At 43.7% G+C, this 27797-nt stretch overlaps 1 protein-coding gene across 6 annotated transcripts in view; it reads right to left on the minus strand.

Annotated features, from left to right (window-relative positions):
* Window positions 1-27797, minus strand: part of ANO3 (anoctamin 3) — a 259393-nt gene that overhangs the window by 72491 nt on the left and 159105 nt on the right. For 5 of the 6 annotated variants that reach the window (XM_089521335.1, XM_089521337.1, XM_089521334.1 and 2 more), the window contains 5 exons: window positions 25366-25524; window positions 23888-23988; window positions 16845-16889; window positions 8921-9052; window positions 7165-7271 (listed from right to left, as the gene is read on the minus strand). In XM_089521335.1, the coding sequence (XP_089377461.1) occupies window positions 7165-7271; window positions 8921-9052; window positions 16845-16889; window positions 23888-23988; window positions 25366-25524 (544 nt within the window). The remainder of the gene's footprint in view (window positions 1-7164; window positions 7272-8920; window positions 9053-16844; window positions 16890-23887; window positions 23989-25365; window positions 25525-27797) is intronic. The other variant, XM_089521336.1, reaches the window with a different exon arrangement.

The following is a 27797-nucleotide window of genomic DNA, read 5'->3' on the forward strand; positions in this document are numbered from 1 at the left end:
AATACATAATTTACCAAATACATATAAACAATATATACTGTTGGGCTTTTTTTAAAGTGGCATCTCAAGGTCTTTTTTTCTAGTGGAATAACTAGTACTTAATATCTTAGGATTCTCCACTTGCTTTCATGCAGTGGGCTAAAGGACAAAAAGGAGAGACAGCTCAAGAATTCTGAAACAAGGTTTCTCTATTGATTGTAAAGCCAGGTGCATTTCAGTGTGCAAATACTCCTAAAGACTTCCTCAGGAGGGCATTTACAATGAAAACTGCAGAAATTTCTTTGCCAGCAAAATGTGGTACACTAATAGGCTAACTTTTATGGTCCTAAAAATACCTCACTCATGTACTGGTAAAATATTTTACCAGCACAGATGTGGAACCAGCATACGTGTGGCTGTCCGGGATTGCTGCCAGCAATCTCTGACTTATGCTGATACGTGTAGGCAAAACAAACCTTGTGGAGAAGCAGTCAAAGAGCAAGCCGAGGAAACAAGCCGGTGTCGGGGTTGCAGAAAGTCAAGCGTGCCGAAAGACGAGCCGAGGTCAGGAAGCCAGAAAGCAGCGTGGTCAAAACAGTCCGAGGTCACAATAGCCAAGAGATAACAAAGGTCCGGTCCGAGGTCAAGGTAGCAAGGAAGCAAGGTAACAAGATGTCTGGAGCTAGAGCGACAGCAATCACACCAAGGGCTCATGCAATAAACTCTAGCAACAAACTCAAGCCTCTCTTCCACTTAAATCAGGGAAGCTCTCCCTCGAGCCACCTGAGGCTGATTTGCTAACTGTCTTTCTGCAATCCTCCTGGATCTGCGCCTGCAAGCACTCTCGGCCCTTCTCTCTTGATAGGAAGGCACCTGCAGGCAAGCTTCGTCTCCAGACTCACCACTAGGCTGTGGTACCGAAGGAAGCCTCTCTGTGGCACTAGGACCTGGTTGAATCTCCTCCTCTGGGACTGGAGGATCACAGCTGGGACCTGGCAGGGCAGGAACAGCACCTGGCGTTGCCTCAATCAGCCCTTGCTCTGGAGGAGGCTCATCCTCCTCCTCATCCTCCGAGAGCTGATCTTGGCTGGCCATGACATCATTCCCCCTCCCATAATGCTCTCCCTCCAACTGTGGAGGACGAGGTCTGTCGGAGCAGCGGCGGTGGAAAGCCCGAACGAGCCGTGGAGCATGAACGTCCGAGGCGTTCTCCCAAGAACGCTCCTCTGGCCCGTAGCCGACCCAGTCGACCAGGTACTGGAGGCGCCCCCGACGGCGACGAGAGTCCAGGATCAGGGCCACTTCAAACTCTTGCTCCCCATCCACCAAGACTGGATCAGGCGGTGGCGTCGTACCAGCATCAGGCCGAACATCAGAGGCTGGGAGCAGCAGGGAGCGATGGAACACCGGATGGATCCGCCAAGTCTGAGGAAGTTGGAGCCGAAACGCCACCGGATTCACCTGGGCCATGATCTTGTATGGCCCCACAAACCGGGCGTCCAGCTTCCGGCAGGGCCTCTGTAGTGGCAGATGACGTGTGGACAGCCAAACCGAATCCCCCACCTTCAAAGGAGGACCCTCCTGGCGATGCCGATCTGCACCTCTCTTATAGGCCTCCTTAGCCACCTCGAGCTGCTCTTGCAACAGGGACTGCGCTGCCTGAAGCTCCTGGAGCCACTCGTCCGCCGCAGGCACCTTGGAGACTGGAGCCACCGCTGGGAACCCTCGTGGATGGAAACCTCCCGTGGCGAAGAATGGCGTCTGCTGAGTGGACGCATGCACAGAGTTGTTATACGCGAACTCCGCCAGTGGGAGCAACTCCACCCAATTGTCCTGCCTGTAGCTGGCATAGCAGCGGAGGTACTGCTCCAAGGTCCCATTGGTCCTCTCCGTCTGCCCGTCTGACTCCGGATGATGCGCAGAAGACAGGTGGGGCGCGACATCCAGGAGTCGGAGCAAACTGGTCCAGAATCGAGCGGTGAACTGGCTGCCGCGATCCGAAATTACCCCTTCGGGCAATCCATGGAGCCTGAACACATGCTGCACAAATAGTCGGGCCGTCTCCTTTGCAGTGGGCAGACCAGCGCATGGGATGAAGTGCGCCATCTTCGAAAAAAGATCCACCACTACCCAAATGGTGGTGCAGCCAGCAGAGAGGGGCAGGTCAGTAATGAAGTCCATGGACACCATCTTCCAGGGCCCCGACGGCGTCGGCAGCGGCATTAACAACCCCGCCGGCCGACCCGGATGGTCCTTTGCCCGATGGCATACTGGGCATGTGTCCACATACTTGGCCACCTCCGCCCGAACTCGAGGCCACCAAAACTCTCGGGTGAGGAGGTGCAAAGTCTTACAAAAGCCAAAGTGACCTGCTGGCTTGGAGTCGTGGCACAGCCGCAACACCGCCTCCCGACACGGTCCTGCTGGTACATACAGGCGGCCCCGGTGGTAGAGCAGGCCGTCCCGCATGGTGAAGGGCGAAGCATCCCCTTCCCCTGAATGCTGTGCCACCAATGGGTCCTGGCCCTGGAGTTCCCGGATCTGGTCCACCAGCGCGGCCTCCCTCGGCGCCGCAGCAAAATTCTCTGGACGCAGGATGGTGGACTGTAATTCCCTCTCTGGGTTCGTGGCGTACTCCGGCTTGCGGGAAAGCGCATCCGCCTGTCGGTTCCGGGACTGGGGAATGTACTTCAGTTGGAAGCGGAAGCGGGCGAAAAAAGATGACCAGCGCTGTTGCCTCTGAGACAGCTTCCTGGCCGTCTGCAGGTGCTCCAAATTCCTGTGGTCAGTGTGGACCACCACCGGGTGTGCCGCCCCCTCCAGCAGGTGTCGCCAGGTCTCGAAGGCCGCCTTGATCGCCAACAGCTCCTTTTCCCAGATAGTATAGTTCAACTCCGGAGGAGAGAGTTGCCGGGAGTAAAAGGCACAAGGCAGCAGATGCCCCTGGGGACCCACGGGCTGGAGCAGCACCGCCCCGATGGCCACGTCTGAGGCGTCTGCCTCCACAACAAAGGGTGTGCGAGGGTCTGGGTGCTGCAGAATCGGGGCCGACGTGAAGCGCACCTTCAAGGCCTCGAACGACGCCTGTGCCGCCGCCGTCCACAGGAACTGTCCCTTCCCCCGCAACAGTTGGGAGATGGGGCTGGCGAGGGCCGCATAGTCCTCAATAAACTTCCTATAGAAGTTGGCGAACCCCAAGAACCGCTGCACATCCTTCCTGTTGCGAGGAGGCTGCCAAGACAACACCGCCTTGACCTTGGCTGGGTCCATAGCCACGCCCTGTGCTGAGACAGTGTACCCCAGAAAGTCCACCTCCCGGAGGTCAAAAGCACACTTCTCCAGCTTGGCATACAAGCGGTATTCCCTCAGGCGCTGGAGCACAGCACGCACATGGGAATCATGGGCTTCTTGATTGGGGGAATAAATCAAAAAATCGTCCAGGTAGATAATCACGAACCGGTCCAAATAGTCCCTGAACACATCATTCACAAAATGCTGGAATACGGCAGGGGCATTGCAGAGACCAAAGGGCATGACCGTATACTCATAATGCCCATACCGAGTCTGGAAGGCCGTCTTCCACTCATCCCCTGCCCGAATCCTCACCAAGTTGTAGGCCCCACGAAGATCCAGCTTGGTGAAGACCTTGGCATGACGAAGCCTCTCCAACAGCTCTGGAATCAAGGGCAAGGGGTAGCGGTTGCGGACAGTGATCTTATTCAAGGCCCGATAGTCATTGCAAAGGCGCAACTCCCCACACTTTTTGCGGACAAAGAGCACCGGGGCACCCGCAGGAGACTTGGAGGGACGGATGAAGCCCCGCTGCAGGTTTTTCTCCAAAAAATCCCTCAGAGCCGCCAGCTCAGGCTCTGAGAGAGAATAGAGACGCCCCGCCGGAATAGGGGCCCCCGGCACCAGATCAATGGCACAGTCATAGGGCCGGTGCGGGGGAAGCCGGTCCGCCTCCTTTTTGTCGAAAACATCCGCAAAGTCCCGGTATTTCTCCGGCAGCGTCACCTTGCCATCCTGAGCCTCTGCCACCACTGCCGCTGGGATCCGCTCCGGCCAGCAGTGCTCCTGACAGTACTCAGAGCCGAAAAGCACCTCCCGCCGGGACCAGGAAATATGCGGGTCATGCCGCGAGAGCCACGACATGCCCAACACCAACGGGAAGTGCGGGACCGCTGCCAACAAAAAACGAAGCTCCTCAACATGGCCCTGGATCTCCAGATGAAGCAACGGCGTCTGATGAGTCACCGGGCCTGAGCGAAGGAGCCGTCCATCAATGGTCTCCACCGGCCGGGGCTCGAGCAGTGCTTCCATGGGAATCCCATGCTGACGAGCAAACGCCAAGTCCATGAAGCAGCTAGAGGCTCCTGAATCCAGCATGGCCCCTACCGGCAAAAGTTCCATGGATGGGAGCCGCAGGGTGGCAGCCACTAGCAGGGGGTCCCTCCGAGAGACCAGAGTAGCAGGAGCGGGTTTTGAACAGGCCCCCAGGTGGCAAACCCTCTCTACACCTGGGGTGCGCCGTTTCCCGGCGGCTTGGCACGACGTCCTTTGGCCGGGCAGACCCTGGCAAAATGTCCAGCGAGGCCACAATACAGGCAAAGGCCCTCCCGCCTCCTCCGGTCCTTCTCTGTCCCTGAGAGCCGGGGCCGAGCTCCTCCCAGTTGCATTGGTTCCTCGGTGGTTCCAGGAGCAACAGTCTCAGAAGCAACTGCAGGAGGTGACGACACAGGAAGCGGAGGCAGTGAGAGGCCAGCTTGTCGAGCCTCTTTCCGAGCCGTAAGGCGGCAGTCCAGTCGGATGGCCTGGGTAATTAAGGCCGACAGGGTTGCTGGGGGTTCAGAGCGGGCCAGTTTGTCCAGGATCCCAGCCGACAGTCCCTGCCGAAACACAGCCTGCAAAGCACTATCACTCCAGGTAACATCCTGGGCAAGAAGGCGGAAAGCCACTGAGTAATCCGCCACCGAACCCTGGCCCTGCTTCAAAGTCAACAGCCGGTGCTCAGCAGTCTCAGTCCTAACTGGGTCTCCCCAAGTGTCTTTAAACTCCTTAACAAAGGATTCCCAGTTATCAAGCACCGGGCTGTTTGCATTCAAATAAGGCGTTGCCCATTTACTAGCTGGGCCAGACAACAGACTGATAACAAAGGCCACCTTATATGAGTCTGTGGGAAAATCTGCCTTCCTGATTCTAAAATGCAAACTGCAGCTGGCCAAGAAGCTCTCCAGCATAGCCCGGTCTCCAGAGAATTTCTCAGGCAAAGCAGTGAGACACTTGGTTCTTGGTTTAGGCTGAGGTGGCTGCGGAGCTGGAGCTTGGTTTTGCAGCTCTGCCATAGCCTGAGTGAGCATAGCAACCTGAGTTGTCAGCTTTTGGTTCTGCTCCAACAGTTCTTTAACGAGCACTGCTTCTGCCATTCTGTTATCAGCAATGATTAAGGCTAGAGTTTATTATGTCCGGGATTGCTGCCAGCAATCTCTGACTTATGCTGATACGTGTAGGCAAAACAAACCTTGTGGAGAAGCAGTCAAAGAGCAAGCCGAGGAAACAAGCCGGTGTCGGGGTTGCAGAAAGTCAAGCGTGCCGAAAGACGAGCCGAGGTCAGGAAGCCAGAAAGCAGCGTGGTCAAAACAGTCCGAGGTCACAATAGCCAAGAGATAACAAAGGTCCGGTCCGAGGTCAAGGTAGCAAGGAAGCAAGGTAACAAGATGTCTGGAGCTAGAGCGACAGCAATCACACCAAGGGCTCATGCAATAAACTCTAGCAACAAACTCAAGCCTCTCTTCCACTTAAATCAGGGAAGCTCTCCCTCGAGCCACCTGAGGCTGATTTGCTAACTGTCTTTCTGCAATCCTCCTGGATCTGCGCCTGCAAGCACTCTCGGCCCTTCTCTCTTGATAGGAAGGCACCTGCAGGCAAGCTTCGTCTCCAGACTCACCACTAGGCTGTGGTACCGAAGGAAGCCTCTCTGTGGCACTAGGACCTGGTTGAATCTCCTCCTCTGGGACTGGAGGATCACAGCTGGGACCTGGCAGGGCAGGAACAGCACCTGGCGTTGCCTCAATCAGCCCTTGCTCTGGAGGAGGCTCATCCTCCTCCTCATCCTCCGAGAGCTGATCTTGGCTGGCCATGACAGTGGCAAGACAAAAAATTGTCTTCTCCTCTCTTTTCCTCTTCCACTTGATGGGTTCACTCAGTGTAAACTATGTTTTCACTCAGTTTTCAGCAACTGAAGTAAGCTAAAGACAAAGGAAGCAAGTGGGGGAAGGAGAGAGAAACTGGGACATTTGAAAAGCAGCTGAAAATCTGGATGAGAGAGGATTTACTGGCACTGTTCCTGCCATGTTAGGACAGTTGGAGGCTATGGTATTACAGGTGTGGTCACTCTATGTAGTTATATAAGGGCAGTATGATGATGGCAGTTGTATTATCAAGACAAAAGATAAAGATTAAAAGTTCTACCATTTCATTCTCCTGCCATGGCTATAACAAACTAGGGTGGGATACAGACTGCCAATTTGGGGCGGGCTGCAGCCGCCCCTTTGCGTAACGTATTGGGGCCAGGGCAGCCACAGCGGCAGCCCAAACATCCAAATACAGTGCTTTTTGGGACCAGGGAGGAGCGGCAAAATGCCACTCTCCCTGGTCTTGAAAAGGGGTGTCCTTGGGGCTTCATGCCCCAGGACACCCTGGGAGCTGCAGCCAGGGGAGAAAGGGGCCGCTCGGCCCCTTTCCCCCTGGTGCCGTTCCTGCGGCAATCTAGTTGCCATGGAAATGAAGCACCCGCCGGGAAGAAACTCCATTTTGGAGCTCCTTCCAGCACCACCGAAAGGGTGCCACAAGCACTGAAAGGGCGTCGCTGAAAGGACACGGCCATCATGTCAAAATGGCGGCACCCATGTAGACAGGGCACTGCCATTTTGACATCCTGGCAATGTACTAGGGTTAGGGAGAGTCTAAAAAGGATGATCTTGGGCAACCCTAGTACATCGCCAGGACGTACTAAAAGGCCCATCTGTACAGGGCCTAGCAGACCCTCTGGAAACAGCTGTTGTTTTGCTACACACAGGCGTGTGTGAGAACACACATACACACTGTGAACTGCTCCTTAATTATTCTCTAAATCTGAGCTGCTAGCAACATGTTTAATTCCCAAAGTATTTTATGCATTTTTACCCATTTTAGATTTCCCATCTTCATACTTTGTCCTCTGTAGCATATGGTGTACTATCCTACTTCTTGTGGAGTTGCTGAAGAAGCTGTCTTTGTTGTTTATTGTAAAGCTGTTAAAAAGATAGTTGTTGTCAATTAGTTTTCAAAGCAGCTGACAAAGTAGCAGCATACAATATTTTTCACAATGAATCAATTTTTCACACTTCTAACATAAGGTTTGACAACTTTAAAATATTATAAATGTATTCATACAGTTTATAAGACTCCCAGTTTAATCTGTCAAAATTTCAATAAAAAAGACAAATTGAACTCAACATAACATGTTGTAAAATCACAAATCACTAAAAAAGAAAGAATGGAGGCAACAGCAAAAAATATCACACAGTTTGAGACAGGAGGATATGTACTCTGTTGGGCCTGAACAGACAGGCTAAAATAAAGCTGCTCCAGGTCTCTTTGGAGGTATACTGTTTAAATGATGCATGTGTCCTAAGAGGCCGGAAGCTGCGGCAAAGCCACACTCCAGTCCTAAGGATTGGAGCATGGCTTTGGCACAGCTTCTGGACTCTTAAGATGGTTGTGTCTTTTAAACAGCATACCTCCAAAGAGACCCAAAGCAGCTTTATGCCCCATTGTCTCTTCCACTCTCTCCCTGTTCATGTTTCTGAAGGGTTCTTTCTCAAGTGTGAGGATTTGTTGCTAAACTCAAAACCATCTGTGTTATTGTAGCACAAACTGTCTTTGGCTTTCCTGCAAATCCTTGTTCTAAAAACCCTTTCAGAGCAAGGCTTTGAGAACTGCCATCCAATGCCTCACTCTAAAGGTTCTCAGAGCAGGGCATTGGACTAGGCAGTCTCTCATCCCCCTGACTACCCCTCCCAAGCAGATTTGGGCACACAGGGGATTGCGGGAACAATCTGATAGATGCCAAGGCTTCCAGATTGTGCAGAAGAAGGGATCTCAACAAGTGTGACTGGTCATGCAACCAGGTAACAAGTGAGACCTGCTGAAATTCCCTTTTCTACCCAATCATTAAAGGTAAAGGCGTTCTCTCCCTTGATCATATTGCCAGCCCTACAGTTCTGTCAGCAGGGGAACAAAAATTGGATAATACTTTTTGATGTCCCTTTCACACTACCCGCACTATGATTCCACTTTAATTGTCATAGCTCTACCCTGTGGAATCTTAGGATCTGCAGTTTTGGTACAGATATTTAGAATTCTCAGCCAGGGAACCCTAGTGCCTCAGCAAACGACAAAACCCAGAAGTCCACTTATGGCCATTTAAGCGGTATCAAAATGTGAACTAAGCAATAAGCAATGTGGACTGCAGCAATAAATTTATATATGGATGAGCAGTTCACAAAGGTGAAATTATGGTTTTAATCAAAAGATCAAGAATATGACATTTTGGTTTAATGGGCAAATAACAATTGGTCCCTTTGATTTTGGAATTGTTTAGGTATATTTCAAAAGCTTTCATATTTAGTATGACTATCCCTAGAAAATGACAGTATTATTCTTGGAAAGGAAAATCAAATCTTCTGAGTGGATCTGTGTTGGTGAAATCTTTTATTACAAAATGCTTGTTGACTATAGACTCTACTTCCATATGACATAATTTTTAGAATATGATTTCTATTCAGTTTTGACATCAGCCATCTGTTAATGATGATTGTTGTTCTGTCACCCACTGGGGAAAATGAAATATTAATGTGAGTGTCTTATGCATATGAATATTTTTTACACCACCACTTACTGATGTATGCGTGCACGACTGAAGGGTGCTGTGTAGCAATCTGTTTCTTCCAAATCAGGAAGTGCTTCTTTATCAAGTTTCATAGGATTTCTGGGCAACCAGCTCTTCAGTTCCCTCATGTTCCTTTGTAAGCTGAAAAACATACAAGAAATGTGTTGTTGTCGTCATTGTTGTATCCCATTTCCCCAATATCTTTCAATATATACTACCAAAACTAGATTGGAGTGGCTCTATTCTATGTACTGTTCGGGATACGGGGAATAGCTACACAACAAAAGGGTAAAAGGCATTAACAGTGCAATCTTATATAGGTCTGCTGAGTGCCATTGAATATTTACTCCCAGGTAAGTGCCAGTAGCTTTGCACACCGTGATCAAATCCATCAGGATTCTAATTTGAAAATAAAACAAAACAAAAACATATGAAGGACTGTGTGAAATTGAAGGCTTTCATGGCCAGCATCCATTTTTTTTTGTGTTGTTTGGGCAATGTGGCCATGTGCCAGCCACAGATGCTGGCGAAACATCATGAGGAAAATCTTCTAGAACGGCCACATAGCCCAAAAAACCCACAAAAAACCATATCAAAGACTGATATGTGTAGAGGGAAAATCAGAAAAAGATGTAATGCACTGCAACTGTCATCATTTCCCACTGTTGTTATGACTGGCTGATGAACATCTGGAGGGTCATGCAGTATGTTCTCCAGGCCTACCCTCAAATTGTACTCATCAAGTTTCAATTACTATTAGTCACTACTTGTTTTGGGTACTAAAACAGCTCCTGCCAAACTCCATTAAGAAACTAAACCACTAAAACTATAGGCAGTTCAGGTCCAGACTATTTGATAAGCTTGCTTATCTCTGAAGATGGCTTGTACAGTGGGTCCTTGGTATCCACTAGGGTTTGGTTCCAGAACACCCTGTAGGCACCAAAATCCATGGATGCTCAAGTCCCATTATATACAATAGGGTAGTAAAATGATGCCCCTTATATAGAATTGGAAAATCAAGGTTTGCTTTTTTGAAATTTAAAAAAAAATCAGCCTTGGATGGTTGAATCTGTGGATGCAGAATCTGTGGATACAGAAGGCTGACTGTATTTCTGAAAACTCTCCTTCTCCCTCAATAGCAGTCACTTTCTCTTCTGTGTGGACAGCACTTGGATACTTTTCATTATTAATACTTATAAAAGTTGGTGTAGATTCATTTACTGTGATGCCAACATATGGAACACAAGGTTTAATAGAAACCAGCCAGCTTCAGTCCCTGTACTGGGAGGAAGGCAGGATATAACTAACTGAAGCTGAATGGGAGTTCTGTTGGCACCTAGTGTTGGTACTAGGAAAGCTCACATGTGACTTTCAAGAACTTTGGAAGAGCACCAAAAAAATCCAGAGTTGTAGATCTAGCAGCCTCCCCTGGTATGCCATAAAGCAGAGGTAGGGAACTGGTGGGTGTAGAGGGTTACACTGCCTTCCCTCCAGGAAACCTTATGGTCTTCACCCCCTGCCAAATTCACTGAAAATGTCATTTTACTTCCTGGACTGAGAATGGTTCACTCCCCACCCCCCCCCCACCCCAAAATATGGAAAAAATGCCTACACACCCTCCAGAGAGTGTTCTGGGGCAGAACCTTTTGACTCCTAGGGTAACTGAGGGCCATTAAAATTTCAGTGGGGGCTTCCTATGGCCCATGGGCCGCACTTTGCCAATCCCTGCCTTAAGTGCACTGAGCCAGATAACTATTTAATATAAACAAAAAACCCCAGCTTCATTTATATACCATTTCATAGTGAACTAGCAGTGTCTAAGTGGATAATAACTATAACCTAATTGCCCCCAACAAGCTGGGTACTCATTTTAGGTCTTGGAAGGATGCAAGCCTGAGTCAAGCTTGAGCCCTGGCTAGTACTGCATCCTTATGGTTTTGAGTGAGTGGCTGCAGTACAGGCATTTAACTACTGCACTACCAGGGCTCTAATTAATTAACTCTGATTTTAAAAGAATTCTCCTCATGTACATTTGAAAATAGTACCTAAAAGAGGTTGTATTGACCTTCTATAAGATGCACTCCACCTACCATTAAGAACAATGACAGAGCTCCCTTTCATTTTTACAGTTGACATTAGTCCTATAGTAACTACATATTATATCCATAACTATGCTTACCTAGATTTTCTTTACTGAGTGATTCAGTTTGAAAGAATGAATGAATGTGTTCAGTTTAGGCCATAATAAAAGGCCATCACCAATATTCTCCATTGGCTACTTAGTCACTAATACATAACTAAATACCCTCTAAAATGCTTTTCCTAGGCTGAGCTACTAGTTATTAAGAAATTGAAGCTAAAATAGGCCGATAGTTTGTGATCCCATGCTTTTTCCTTAGGCTGTGCCCATAATTGGCATGCCCTGCCCCCCCCCCCCCCCCCCGAATTATCAGAAAGTGAATTCAGCTCTCAAGGTGAAAGGTGCTCTTCATTTCTGTTTTAAAACAAAATACAAGATGAGGTGCTCACTTTTTAGCTATGAAAGCACAGGATAAAGAACATCAAAAGCACTGCTGCATGCATAAATATTCTCTTAATGACAGTCTGTTTTTTCAAGTAGCACGAACTACAGTGCAAGTGAAATAATATGGATTAAATTAAAATCTAGACAATGGGACCTATTAACCATAGGATAGACAGGGAAATAAGATAATTTTAATATTTCTAGAAAATAAAGCCAGAATATTATGATCAAAAGCCTTTCCCAGCTTCCATGTCTTTATCTTCTTTCCTATCACAGGGAGAGAAATCTGAACTTTTTCCTTATAGTGCAATATTGTAAAGTAAAACTTGTTAGGCAAAATCGGCAGTCAAAATACAATAGACATACATACCGTAAATATTCCTCTATAAGTCTAAAAATTTATGCCTAAAAATTGACCCCAAATCCCAGGTCAACTTATTTATGGGTCACTATGGTAATGTGATAGCAGCGCTTTCAGATTTCCCCATGCGGTGTGGAGAGTTTATTTCTCTCTGGAGCCAAGCAGAAAGACTCCTGGGTGACTGATTGATATCGCTGTTTATTTAAGAGTCCCTCTTCCACCCGCACATCTGGCTGAAATGAAAGCTGAAACAATTAATCAAAACGCCTCATCGAGAGTCTTTCTTGCCAAAGGCATACATACAAACACTAAAGGAGCTTCCAAGTTTTACCCTCAACCTTTCCACGGGTCATTGCAAAATCCATAATTTTGTCCCCAAAACCTGACTTTGACTTATACATGAGGTTGACTTATAGTTGAATATATACAGTATATATTATACTTTCCAAAATAATGCCATTAATATTTTAGTAATTATATGCAGATGAATACAAATGGACAAAGAATGGGAAATGAATGCAGGATGTAAGTGAACAAAACATATTTCTGGTTCAATCACAACAAACTTTGCTTATATTAGAAAAATGGTTATCTCTGTGTATGAAACACGAATACCAAATAAGTCACTTTTAAGCTACTTTTATTTTAAAAATCAGAGGGGCCAATAAAAAAAATCAGTTTCTGAAAGTGAGATTTTTTTTTCAGTTCATCAAATCCCTGAATCACCCAGCTAATATGGGATACTAGGGGACGTATCTCCCAAAAGCGACTTTTTCAAACTCTGGGAGATATGTATGTAAATCTGGTATGAGAATACTAATATGCACAATTAGGGAGAGAGGAGAGAAAACCTATAAAATATTTGTTCCAGACTTACTGGCAACTGGTCTTCCCGCTTGTTTTTTGCAGGAATAAATTTTTCACATATTGCACCTGAAGACTGCTACTAATGTGGATGTGATTTACCAACCAAGTGCACCTTCATTCTATTAACATAATGCAAGAGGTCACTCAATGATTACCATCCATGGAAGGCAGCGAACCTGGAAAAGTTCCTTTTTGGAGGCTACAACTCCCAGAATCCTCAACAGTGGCCATGAATTTCAGACTTTAAATATTCGAGTGTAAACCATAAGGACAATGAACCAGAGTACTTGTACATTTCTATTTACAAACTGAGTAAATGTATTCTGAATCCATAACAGAATTTTCTCACTTGTAAACCTAAAAATGAGAGGAGAAGGAAGAGGAACTAAATTTGGATATTCAACCAACTGAAGTAGGAGACAAATAGTGACTTTGATGTGGGGGATTCTGAGAGCTCTAGCCCCCCCTCCAAAAAAAACCCCATTTCCAAGTTCTGGGTTCTTGATACACAAATACACGACCAGCTTCAGCATCCTTGTTCAAATCATGCTTGCAATATGTGTATATCTATGATTTGGGACAGGTCACAAATGGTTAATATCATCCAGGCCTTGGCTCTTGTTAAGATCGCATAATAATGCAACTAAATTTTAATAAAATCAGAACATGGCATTATGTTTGCTCAAAATTCCTATGCCAGATTTTGCTGTCATTGTTGTTGTTGTATGGCTTCTAGTCAATTCTGACTTATGGTGACCCTAAGTTGATCCTATCATGGGGTGTTCTTGGCAAAATCTGTTCAGAGGGAGTTTGCTTTTGTCTTTGTATCAGACTGGGAGAATGTAACTTGCCCAAAGTCACTCAGTGGGCTTCCACGGATTAGTAGGATTTCAAACCCTGATCTCTAGAGTCCAATGCTCAAACCATTACAGAATGTAGTATGCCTCCAGTTACATAACTGCTTTGAGCTTTAATACACTTTTTTATACTGGCAATATTTACGGAATCAAATTAGCCAACTTATAAAAATGGGTAGTGACTTGTTTTAGAATGTGTCTGCCTTGAGCAATATAGTTATTGAAAAAGTGGGATGTAACAAACCAGTATACAAAAAAAATAACCTTTTAATTGGCAAAGACTACAATTTTGTATCCTTTTACTGGCAAGCAGCACCCACCAAACACAATTTTTAATGTCTGTATAGACATACATAATATTTCAGAAAGGTAACCTCAATTAATTGACTGCAGTCTTATACAGATAGCTGTGTCTGTGTGTATAAAGATAGATAGATAGATAGATAGATAGATAGATAGATAGATAGATAGATAGATAAAGTTTTTTAAAGCATAAGTCAATGTATTTGCAGGTTACTTCTTTTGACTGAATGGAATAGCATCTCTTTGCTTTTCCTTGTATCACTACAAGTAAAGGAATTCTTTAATGTAAAGTTGAAGGCTTTCATGGCCGGCATCCATAGTTTTTTTGTGGGGTTTTCGAGCTATGTGGCCATGTTCCAGAAAAGTTTCTTCCTGACATTTTGCCAGCATCTGTGGCTGGCATTTCTCTGAAGATGCCACCACAGATGCTGGCGAAACGTCAGGAAGAAACTTTTCTGGAACATGGCCACATAGCCCGAAAAACCCACAAAAAAAGGACATTCTTTTAAACTGAAACTTTAAATTCAAGAAAGGGAAGCTGGAATATTTCACAGCGGACCAGGGCCCCTGTGGCTGTAGAACTGAAGAGGGAGGAGTCCAATTCTAATTGGTCATGCTTCTCAGACCGCCAGTTCACTTCTGAATCACAATTTCATTATCTTCAAAAGTGATTTCATAAGCCACAAATAACAAAACAAAACAAAAAACCCAAGCCAGAGACAGGGAACCAACATGCTAAGCCATTACCCAGGGAAGTCATTTTTGTATGTCCATGGTCCAGATCTGGGAGTTGGGAGGAGGAGTTCTGTGAATATTTCGCATATCATATAAAGCAAATCATGTAAAAATAATGTTTGCATTCTGTACTGTATTTGATATGAAGCAAGCACGTGCATGATTGAGGACAGAAGATAAGCAGTTGTAAATTTATATAATCAAATATTTCAATTCATTTTTACTTAAAATTTAATAATATAGTTAAAAAATAAAATTGAACATGTATACAACAGAATTTCCATACTGGTAACTCTAAAATGTTAATGTTAATACTAATACTACTAATAATGATCATAATAAATCCTTAGCTAAATTTGGATAGTCAGCCAAAGAATTAGTAATAATCTGTACTAACATTGTACTCAAGATGATTTTTTAAAAGGTGATGATATCTCTTTTCATAATTTTAATGCTTTTTGTTTACTGATTGGACTCTAAGTAGATTTTGATACAGAGTAAAAAAAAATCAGAGCAACAATTGCGGATATCTAGTGCCTCAGATAATTCACCTAATAGGGTGTGTGGAAACACAGTAGAACTTTTCTAATTCCCAATAGACTGAGATTGCTGTCACACTGCAGAATTTATGCAGTTTGAAACTGCTATAACTGTCATGTCTACACCTAATGGAATCCTGGGATTTGTAGACCTCTCTGACAGAGAAGGCTGAATATCTCAGAAAACTACAAATGCCAGAATTTCATAGCATTGCTATGGCATTTAAAGGGGTGTCAAACTGTGACCTCAAAACCTATAACTACCGTAGATTTGCATTCTCTCTCTCTCTATCCTCTCTCTCTACCTCTATATAACAAAAATTAAGAGAGCAGGTGGAAGAGAGGTTCTCTATTGGGATTTTATTCTATCATCTAAAACTCTATCCAATACTTGCATGAATGTGACTATGATGAGATGTCCCTCAATTTCAAGGCAAGTATTATACAGCTGTTCATTTCCCCATATTGTCACTGAAATAAACAGCATGCTTTGTATAGAGAAAGTCCTAGTATCTGTCCTTGCCATGTTCCTCATAATGATTCTTGGTGAGAAGACTGGGAAAGACTTCTGAGGACTGTGGGAAGTTTGACGAAGAGCTCTTATATGTCTATTCCTTTCCCTACAACTCTGAATGCTTGGATGCCTTCTAGAGGTCAGCTTATGAAGTGGTGCAAGGTTGGGTTTGGGGGGAGCTGTGGGAGGGAGGAAAACTGGACAAACCTGGGCCATGAACATTAGTGAGTAGAGCTCTGATTGTGTTACCTTCCAATTTAGTGAGGGGGAGAGGTCCCCAGAACATTGAGAAATGTTAACTGTTTTGGGAACAGAACATGGATAATCCCACAGACAGTAAGGCAAGTGGCTGTGGAGCTGTGGTATTCTGCCGTTAGTGGTTCATAAGGGAAAGTTTCCAAATAATCGACATCATTGTGCCACAGCTTTCAGAGTTCTCAGGATCCAGCTCTTGACAGATCCCTTCTGTTGTTGTTAACTGTGACTTATGTTGGCCTCATGAAGGAGAGATCTCCAGTCACTCTATTATCAACAGCCCTGCTTATGTCTTGCAGACTGAAGGCCATGGCTTCCTGTACTGAGTAATCTTTATATTTTCCTATTGTCTTCTACCTTACCAAGCAATATTCTCTTTTCTAGTGAGTCATGTCTTCTTATGTTACGGACCTAAGTACAAGAGTCCCAGTTTAGTCAATTTGGCTTATAGGGAGAATTCCAGCATGATCTGTTCTAGGACCCATTTATTTGTCTTTTCAGCAGTCCATGGTATCAACAGAACTCTTTTCCAGTGCTACATCTCAAATAAGTTGGTTTTATTTCTATCAGTTTTCTTCACTGTCGAACTTTCATAACCATACATAGAAATGGGAAATATTATGGCATGGACAATCCTAACTTCAGTATTCAGTCTATAGACTTTACTATAATTATAATCCAGCTCTTGATGGATTCCCCTCTACCTACCAAAATATTGAGTGTCACTGTAGAGCCTACTATTTGAACTCTACCTTCAATTCGGTGTGTGTATGTTTATGTATGTGTGTGTGTGCGTGCATACACACACGATAATATTATGCTCAAAGTTTAAAATGCAAAGAGAAAAATTCTACATCTCCCATTAATTAAATCAACTTGCTTGATGTCCTCTGGGATAAATTTACAACTGCTCAGATGGATTTATTTTATGCAGTGTGACTATTTCACAAAATTAAAAGCTATGCATCACCCACCAACCTGCCCATGGTTTTGCTCCTCCAGTCAGTGTAATAACATTTTTTCCTGTAAGGACAGCAAAAATCACCTAAGAACAATTTTATATATAGGAAAAGGTAATACTGTACACATAAGAAACAGATCTTAGCTACTTGCAACTTGGACCTTTACCAAACAAAGGTAGAAGGAAGCACAATTTTAAAGGCAAAGAGAGATTTTAAAAAATCATTAACTTGGAAAGCCTTGTATGAAAATATATTAAATATTGATGTCATGTAGTAAAACTGTACTACTATAAATTAGACATTTAACATGCACTAAATTGTTGCAGATTACAGAAAGCTTTGAGACAATGGGTCTTTTCCTTTCAGCTTAACATTGATTTCTTAATAATGTGAACAGTGTTGCTATTATAGCAGCTGATATTTTGCACACAAATCATAGGCAGAAGATAGCTGGATGCAGGAACAGGAACAGATTGCCTTTTTATTCTGCCTCCCTCTGATTTGGTTAATCTTAACACAATGGCACCTGAGGAAAATGTCACACAATTTTCTATTACAATTTGATTGAAAACATTTCATAGGTGGCTATTCTGGAAACTATACACACACAGGCAATGGAGAGGGATGTATGCCCCACCAATTTATCCCACCATCCCTCACAATTAGGTATGCAAGCCAGGGCTGGTGGAAGTTGCAGTTCAACAAATGGAAGGCCACAGTTTACACATCACTATATAATTATTTCCTAGTGTCCTCAGGCTGCTGTAATTCAGCCTCATACCTAGTGGCATCACTAGGGGTGTGTGTTTGGGGGGATGTGTGTGTGGACCACACCAGGTGACACCTTGGAGAGTGACACCACTGCTCTTAAACACCTACCTTTTGGTAGAAATGGGCTATGACATTCACCTGTTTCCTTTAAAATGCTTTAAGAGATGGTGGGAGTGGGATGAGGCTCAGTGGGAGGAGAAAGGGGAGCCCCCAGAATTTTTAAAATTAAAATTTCAAATTTCAATTTTTAATTTTTTTTAATTTTAAAAATGATTTTTTTAAAAAAAATCTTTAAAAATTTTCTTTAAAAACTTCACATTGTAACCAAATTGTCATTATGTATATGTAAATACATTTAGGTCATGCATATGATAGAGAAGATGTTCATACCTGGCAGAATCACTGTTAAAACGTTGCTGGATTGTTCAGGAAGTGTGCATGTCTGTAAGCCTGTCATGCTTCCTGAACGTCAGTGAATCATCTACTCCCCTCTAACACTACTGAATCATTAAGAGAGAGTGGATTTCCTCTGAACGCAAAGTTTCCATTCAGAGGAAATTCCCTCTCCTAGAGGGACACTATAGGGAGCTGTCACAATTAACTGACGTTCAGGAAGTGTGCCAGGCTTACAGATATGCGTGCTTCCTGAACATTCAGTAATATTTTACCAGCGATTCTGCCAGGTATGAAAATCTTCATTGATATTTGAAGGTATAATGTTAATTTTGCTAGTTATTTATCTCACAACTATTAGCATTACATTCAGTAGTATATAAGAATTATGATTTATGAGTAACATTAATACAAAAAAGCATTACTAAGGAGTCTGAAATGGGAAGGTGACACCATGAGTTACCACACCAGGTAACACCAACCCTAGTGATGCCACTGCTCATACCATATATTGCTATTTTGGAGGAACACTGATGCTACTGTTGGAAGATTCCTCTACCATTCACATTTTGTTTAGATAATTCAACCCCCAAATAAGTTCCCAAATAAGAATCCAGTTACATAAGCTACCAAGACACAGGGCCAGTCCATTACAATTTGCTATCTGAGGCAAAGAAAAAGTTGGCATCACTTCCATGCCATATATAGAGAAGGTATGGTTGGTGAACAGTTGTTTGATGCTGACAATATGGGAAAGCAATTCTGACCATATCTGAAGGCATGAAGGAGTGCAGGGTAGTTCACATGGCACAACTGTGGGTCTTTCTTCCAACAGCTAACTGCTGCTCTCCTGTATCCTGGGACAACTGCCTCATTCTAATGAAAGAGCTGGCTGTGCTGAGGCAGTGGGTCCTATAAAAATGTACATTTGTAACCCTATACAGGAGAAAGGGAATAGTTTATCAGTTTCACTATGGCTATAATCCCACAAGTAGGGCCATTAGTGCTGCTCTTTGGGGTCCATCTTTGAACAGTGGAGCTGAAGAAAGAGATTGTGCATGTTGAGAACGATGGAACAATTGTGTCTCTATTCATTCTATGGGCCATTGATCAGATTGATGCGAAAGAACAGGGACACAGGGACACAACACTCTTCCCTGATGTAAAAGCTATAATGGTAAGTGAAGCAGTATGGCCCATCTCTACATGACAAGTAACAACTCTTCTGGATCTATTTCATTTCATATATAACCCAATTTCTACCCAGACAATGCAAAACTGCTGACATATGTTTCATCAGCTTAGCTATAGCAGTGCAGCAGCACCACTGACATTTACAGGGTTAATCCATTACCTGATACATCCTTGTTTAGAAATGAGAAGGTGTTAAAGGACAGCTAAGAATGCCAATGGCCCCCTGCAGCATGAATGTGCCAAGATGACTACTGTTCCCTCAGAACTCTGGTCCTGAAAGGATGTACATGAAACCTGCTATGAACAGTGTTTTGTCTCTTAGGTTAATCATGGTCTAAGTAGTTTACAAAGTGTAAGCTAATTGCGTCCAACAATCTGGGTACTCATTTTAGCAACCTTGGAAGGATGCAAGCCTGAGTCGAGCTTGAGCCCTTTTGCTGGTATTGAACTCGCAGCCTTATGGTTTGTGAGTGAGTGGTTGCAGTACAGGCATTTAATCACTGGGCCACCAGGGCTCCTATCATTGTTTTTGGGTTTTTCAGATTTCCACATTGAGTGGATAGATGCTGGTATATGGCTTCAAAGGAGGCATGAAATAGCATGTGAAGGGCCTAGAGCACCATCTTATTGTGGGATCCAGGAAAACAGTCTCACATCCCACGTGATAACTTTTATGAGACAAGAATATTGATGGACTTCTGAGAAACAAAAAACTGGAAGCTTTTCACAGTCCTTGTAGGGCTGATGAGGAGCAATATATTCTCCATTTTATCTTTACAACAACTCTGTGAGAAGGCAACTTATTCAAGGTCACACAGGTTTCACTGCTTCTCAAGAGGCAAGGCCATTTTTAAAGCATAAAAACTGCACCATTAGTCACTGAAGTATTGTACTTTTGTGCTACACAGTATACACAAAAGAGCTCACATTATATAACATTTTTTTGCATAAAGCAAAAACAGGAAAGCTTTTTAAGAATAACCCTATTGAACATGTTCATTGTACATTTCTTTGCTCTTCTATTATTGCAATTTCCCCTTCTTGAAGTCAATATGATAAAACTGGGCTGTTTACAGGACTACCAAGTATATACTATTGTATTAACTCATTACAATTGATTTGCGTTACTTTTTTAAAAGTGATAGCTCAGAACAGTTGGTCTAGTCTGTTACCCACTCATGTTTTGGGGAGTCACACAAAGTTGAATACATCTACTCTAGAATAAATGGGATACAGACTAGAGCCAATGTGTCTGAGTCTGCAGATATGCATTCCTCTTGTCTTTATACTTTTGGGATTAATTTGGATTAAATACAAAAGGTTGTGTATTTTGGTTTTGGTTATTTAAAAGTTTCAGAAACTGATGTGCAACAACATGATGAATTTAGGCAGCCAAATGACTTGATGGCTATTTCTTTCCATTTGCTGGTAAAACTAGTTATCATATCCAGGTTGAGCAGGTTTTATGTGTAGCTATGAACTTTACAAGTGATAAGGAAGCATGTGAAGCAGGAAGAGCGTTAGTACGATTTCCTGTTTCACCTGCTCATCATTCTGGTTAAGTGTAGACAGAATGACTGCTTCCACAGACTTAGTGGAATTGCGAATATAAGACTAGTCTATACCTTGTAAAGAACAGAGTGTTTGACTTTGTTTCTTTATTTCTTAGAGATTGGAAAGTTACTTTGAAGGTGAATGAATATAACAGCTTGCTGAAGCCATCCATGACTGTTTCTATAAGACAATGTTCTGGGAATTGGAGTGTCATTCTCATGCTGCTTGCTCATAGATAGCTTCTACATATTATTATTTATTATTATTATTAACCTTTATTTATAAAGTGCTGTAAATTTACACAGCGCTGGACATACAGTCTTTTTAATTGGATGGTTCCCGGCCCTCAGGCTTACAATCTAAAAAGACTCGACACAAAGGGAGTGGTGGTGGGGAAGGGGCCTCTCTACTAGGATAATACATATAAAATACATAGCAATATAGGAAATGATTCAATAAAACAGGCACCAAAAGAACATCAAATAGCAAGTGACAATTATGCTATGCCTGGAAACGCTTCCCTGAACAGGATGGTCTTCAACTCCGTTTTGAAGCTGGTTAAAGAAGTGATGGCTCTTGCTTGTGCGGGAAGAAGGTTCCAGGAGTGAGGGGCAGCAAGTGAAAAGGGGCGAATCCTAGATGGGGCAGAGGAAATCCTGGGCTGGGACAGCAGACCTTGACTACCAGAACGGAGGGCCCAAGTGGGAAGGTGAGGAGAAATAAGGTCTGATAAGTAAGGAGGGGCCAGTCCATGGAGGGCTTTAAATGTCGACAGCAGGAGCTTATACTGAATGCGGAAAGGGAGGGGGAGCCAGTGAAGGGATGCCAACACAGGAGAGATATGGTCATAGCGGTGGGCGGATGTGATAATACGTGCAGCTGAATGCTGGACAGAAATGAAAGGACGGAGGTGAGAAAGAGGAAGCCCTGCCAGAAGGATGTTACAGTAATCAAGTCGTGAGATCACTAGGGCATGGACCAGGATCTTGGCAGTAGAGGCGGAGAGATAAGGTCAGATTTTGGCAATATTGTACAAAAAGAATCTACAAGCCTTGGCTGTGGTCTGGATCTGAGGGATACACAACAGAGAAGAATCAAAGATAAAACCAAGACTGCGGGCTTGCAGGACTGGTTGACTAGAAATGTTGTCCACAGAGACAGAAAAGGAGTGTTGAAGGGTGGACATAGGAGGAAAGACAAGAAGCTCTCTCTTGGACATGTTGAGCTTCAAACGTCGATGGCACATCCACTGCGAGACAGCTGTGAGGCAAGACGAAACGTGCTGTTCAAGCCTTGGAGAAAGGTCAGGGGTGGAAAGATACAACTGGGTATCATCGGCATACAGATGGTAGGAGAAACCAAAAGAGCTGATGAGTTTATCTAAGGACAGTGTATAGAGAGAAAACAGAAGGGGACCCAGAACAGAGCCCTGGGGAACTCCAGCAGATAAGGGAACAGGAGAAGAAGTTTGACCACCTGCAACCACTGTAAAAGATCTGCCAGACAAATAAGATCGAAACCAATCAAGAACAGAGTCTGAGAACCCAAGGTCAGAGAGTATGTCAATTAGGAGACAGTGATCAACAGTGTCAAAGGCTGCAGACAAATCAAGAAGGATGAGAACAGAGTAAAGGCCATTAGCCTTGGCCTGTAAAAGGTCATTCGAGATCTTAGTGAGAGCTGTCTCTGTGGAATGCCTTGGGCGGAAACCAGACTGAAAGGGCTCGAGGATGGAGTTGGCTTCAAGAAACTCAAGACAGCGTGAATAAACAACCCGTTCCAAAACCTTAGAAAGAAAGGGAAGAAGAGAAATCGGACGATAGCTAGACAAAGAGGAGAGGTCAAGGGAAGGTTTTTTCAGAATTGGGGAAAGGAGAGCATGTTTGAAGTCCGAAGGGAAGGAGCTTGTAGAGAGAGAGAGATTGAAGATATGGAGAAGCGAGAGGAGAAAAGAGGGAGTGATAGAGATTAGAAGATGAGCAGGAATTGGATCAAGAGGACAGGTTGCAGGTTTGCAAGAGTTCAGAAGTGTAGATAGTTCATCCAAAGAAGCAGGAGTAAACACAGAAAATTTTTTAGGGGAGGGTGAAAGAAGATTATGAGCAGAAGAGGAATCAGGAGGGACTATCTCAGAGCGAATGGTGGTAATCTTAGAGACGAAATAATTAGCAAAGTCATTAGGAGAGAATGATGAAGAGAAAGGAGGAGAGGGAGGTTTAAGCAGCGAGTTGAAGATGGAGAACAAACGCTGCGGGCGCCTCTCATTGGCAGAGATCAATGATTTGTAATAAGTTTGTTTAGCCATAGACAGGGCACGTGAGAAGGAAGAAAGAACAAATTTGAAATGAATAAAATCAGCCCACTCTTTGGACTTTCTCCAAAGACGTTCAGCCGCTCTAGAGCAGGACCAGAGAAACTTGATGATAGGGGTAAGCCAGGGCTGAGGCCTAGTCTTAGAAGAAGAAGTGCGTACAGAGACAGGGGCAAAGCTGTCAAGAGTCAAGGAAAGAGTGGAGTTAAATAAAGACATTGTTGAGTCAGCAGAATCCCCAAGATTTAGGGAAGAGAGAGATGAGTCCAGGGTCTGACCAAGATGGTTAGAGTCAACAGATTGAAGGTTATGAAAATGGCGTTGAATGGTATGACGAGGAGGTGGAGTATGAGTAAGAGCAAAGGAGATTAAATGATGGTCAGATAGTGGAAAGTCAAGTGCCAGGTAGTCAGAAATGGCGCAGTTTGCAGCAAGAACTAGGTCAAGACAGTGACCAAGAGAATGAGTTGAAGAGTTGGAGTGTGGTTGGAGGCCAAAAGAAGCTAGCAGAGAATTAAAGCGGGATGTTGTAGGGTTATTGGAATCATCAACGTGGATATTAAAGTCACCTAGGATCAAAGTGGGGACTGAATCTGAAAGAAAGAATGTCAGCCATGATACATATAATGTTATTAATTCATCTTTGAATTTTCAATTTTACCACACACACACACACACACACACACACACACACACACACACATCCATATTTTCAGTAAAATGGAGGCACACAAACAACATTGTTTTTGTGGTCAAACATATTTCATTAATATGTGTATAAATATAAGCAAAATAAATTGACAAATTTGAAACAAAGATAAATTATTTGATATTACCTGAAAGGCATCCTAATGTTCATTCTTTCCGCATATTTGCACAATGTGTCCCAAGGACAGTGAATTTTAACAAACATAATGTCATTGTTTGTAACAGCCGGCTGTAACAAGCGACAAAATAAGCTTGCATTAATATTTCAAATTCAATATAGAATTTCAGTTTCCCGGCAAACTTTAAAGTAACCAGTTCTACTGGTTACTTAAATCCTAGTACTTTAAATTGGTTCTCAGCATTCCCTATAGATGTGATTAAAAGTTGCATGATATCTGCAACAAAAAAGAGGTCAAATGCAGTCCATAATGGCTTTCATATCAATGGGATGACAAACCTGCTCTGGAAGTTCATCTGCATGGCAGAGATAATGCCATTTGATTCCACTTTAAGTGCTATATCTCCATCCTATGCAATCATGGGATTTGTAGTTTTATCAGGCCTTTAGCCTTCTCTGCCAAAGAATGCTGGTGCCTCACAAAACTACAAACCCCAGGCTTCTGTAAAATAAAACTACAGCAGTTAAAGTGGAGTCACACTGCATCATTTCTACAGTGTCGATACACCCTAAATTCCAGTTTGAACTGTAAAGGAGCTATCCGAGGTGTTGAATCTATTTGGAGGGTGTCACTACCACATTGACATGTACACCCCTGGTCAAATGTCATAATTTCAAGAATTGTCAAAGGTGAGGCCACCACTGTCTTGAAAACATGCAATGGAAAAAATATTGCCTGGTTAGGAATCTGTTCATATGATCTTAAATAACACACCCCACACACATTTCTACCATTTTTTAAATTTTTTTATTTTGGAGAAGGGCACTCTTTCTAGCTGCTAAAATCAAATGAATCCCTGAAGGAACTACACAAAGAAGCTTGGTAATGTCTAGAAAATAAGGAAAGAATTGGTCCTTAGCTCTAGACATGCTGCCAACCCAACAGTATTAGCCACCTGAACCATCCAGAATGTTTATGAGTATCTTCCTCCATGCAGTTCCATACCTCTTGGATAGCTGCCTGAGTTGAGTTAAAATGGGGTAGATGCTGGTCTGTGCCAGAAGTGGGTATGTTTGCTCCAATAGCCCTAGCTTGTAGTACATTTACAATGGATGACTTCCTTCCAGTAGTAGACTCATAACTGCCTATTCCTGGGCCAGGACAAGGATTCAAGGATCATTTTCTTCTGAGAGTTACCACCAGGTCAAGATCCTTGGCTATGTCAGCCTAGGACTATTATGTTTAAATTCTTCTTTCCCAAACCTTGTTTTTAATGGTGGAAAATACAAAACAAATTGTGGGATTTTAGTAAGATTGAGGTCTACTTGACTGAAAAGATAAGCCAAAAGCTGCTCCCTCCATCCCACTTCATGCTCTGGCTAAGCTTTAGAAGTGGTGGAGATGGAGAAGTCATCCTTTTGTTTCCCCACCACATTTCAGAATTGTTGATCCATGTTCACAATGCAAAGGTGGGAAATAAAGCATACCTCTCTTTCTAACATTAATCCTTCAGCCCGAAGATTCTTTTCAAAAGTGCTTCTTTTCTCTATTTGTGGACTGGACTTTTTATAGACTAAAATATAATCAATGCGTTTTTTTCCATCCTTGAAGAAGAGACCTGATGTTGCCAGGGCACTCATATCATTCTGAAAGGGGAAAAATGCATACAAGATATTAAAACACAGTGTCAGTCACTCATACTCTGATGTAAATGTTTATTATATAGCATTACAATGTTGCAAAAAATTGCAGTGGCCATGCCAGCTGGAGGATTCTGAGAACTGTAGTCTAAAAAGTATTTTTTCTGCGCTTTGGTATGGCATTATCCTTTGTATTGCCAATACAAAACTGAGCTACCTCTGGATCCATTAAGGTTTAATCTAAATGTTTATTTAGAGGAGGATGAACAAAATAATGAAAGGTCTAGAAGCCATGCCTTATGAGGAGTGCATATGTTTAGCCTGGAGAAGAAAAGATTAAGAGGAGACATGATATCCATGTTTAAATTTGAAGGGATGGCATACTGAAGATTTAGCAAGCTTGTTTTTTACCACTCAAGAAACTAGGAGCAATGGATTCAAGCTACAGGAAAAGAGATCCTACCTAAACATTAGGAAGAACTTCCTGATGGTAAGAGCTGATCAACAGTGGAATATACTGCCTTGGAGTAGAGTTTCCTTCTTTGGAGGATTTTAAACAGAGGCCTAATGGCTATCTGTCAGGATTGCTTTGATTGTGCTTGGCAGGGGGCTGGACTGGATGGCCCCTGTGGTCTCTTCCAACTCTATGATTCTTTTATTTCTCAATTTATGCTCATTCCCTTGGATGTAATAGTTTGTATAATATGGGCGGGTTACAGACCGCCATAAAGGACGTCCTTAGGACGTCCCATTTTGAAAAAGGGGCATCTCTTCCAGACGCCCCATAACCTATCACAGACAGAGTCCGTGACAAATGGCGGCGGCCATTCCACATGGCTGCTGCCATTTTGACGTAGCGGACGCTCTGCGCCCGCACATCATGCAGCAGAAGTGACGCCGCGAGTGCGCCCTTTGGCACTCGCGGCACCTCTTCCGGGGCCTGAGAAGGAGCGCGATTTTCGCGCTCCTTCTCTGCAGCGTCTGGGAGCCGCGCCGTTTAAAGGCTGCGGTTCCCGGACGCTGCAAGCGGAGGCGGAGCCAGACCGCTGCTTCTCGGCGATCTGTAACCCGCCATAGTCATGCTTTCAGAATGCCACATATCTCACACTGTTTCTGTTTCCCACACATCAACTCAGTGCTGACACCAGGCCTGAGCTTTCAAAAGCACCACACTTGCCCTGGTGGTGCAGTGGTTAAATGCCTGTACTGCAGCTACTCACGCACAAACCATAAGGTTGCGAGTTCAATACCAGCAAAAAGTCTCAAGCTTGACTCCGGCTTACATCCTTCTGAGGTCGCTAAAATGAGTACCCAGATTGTTGAGGCAATCAGCTTACACTTTGTAAACTGCTTAGAGAGTGCTTAAGTGCACTGAAAAGCGGTATAGAAATGTACTTGCTATTACTATTGCTATTGCTCTCTGTAGAAGAGAAGATACTCTGGACAACCAAAAAGACAAACAAATGGATCTCAGATCAGATCAAGCCAGAAATCTTCCTGGAAACCAAGTTGACAAAACTGAGGCTGTCATACTTCAGACACTTCATGAGATGGTACAACTCACTGGAAAAAACAACAATGGAGGAAAGTAGAAAGAGAGGAAGGCTGCATGCTAGATGAATGGAGGTCACAAGTCTGAGTTTGCAGGAACTAAGCAAAACAATTGAGCACAGGGGGGCTTTGAGATATCCTCAGGGTTGCCATGGGTTGAGATTGACTTGAGGGCAGTTAACAACAACAAATATAACACAACATACAACAACCAAACACAAAAAGACAAAAAAAGACAGACAGTTTAATCACAAAATATATAAATGGCTTCCTGAGTTTCCTTCTAGACCCATTTCTTTCTTATATTCAACATTTTAAATTTAACAATAATAAATTATTCTCCAAAATTTCTCTATAACCTCTCTATAACCCCTTTTATTTATAAATCAAATATTAACATATATTAACATATATCACAAAACCAAATTAAATAATCTGTGTTTCTGTATTTCCAATTTCATAATGTATCCTAATTCAACCATTACTTTTTCTCCCCATCTTCTTTTGTAAGAAGTTTACGAACAGTTCCCAATTTCTTTTACAATTCTCTCATGGCTTTCCCCTTAATAGGGAAGTAAGGGGTCAACGGATGGCCCCGAAGGGGCAGCCTCCAGCTCTTGAAAGGGTGCCATAGTTGTGGCAGCATAGCTATATGGTGGTCCTTTGGCACTGCATTATCTGGACGTAGCGCCAGAGTTGCACCATGATGCCATGTGCTGTCAGGAGCA

The sequence above is a fragment of the Sceloporus occidentalis genome, unplaced genomic scaffold, assembly GCF_023333645.1.
Source record: "Sceloporus occidentalis isolate IW3139 unplaced genomic scaffold, rSceOcc1.0.p SCAF_4, whole genome shotgun sequence".
NCBI classification, from domain to species: domain Eukaryota; kingdom Metazoa; phylum Chordata; class Lepidosauria; order Squamata; family Phrynosomatidae; genus Sceloporus; species Sceloporus occidentalis.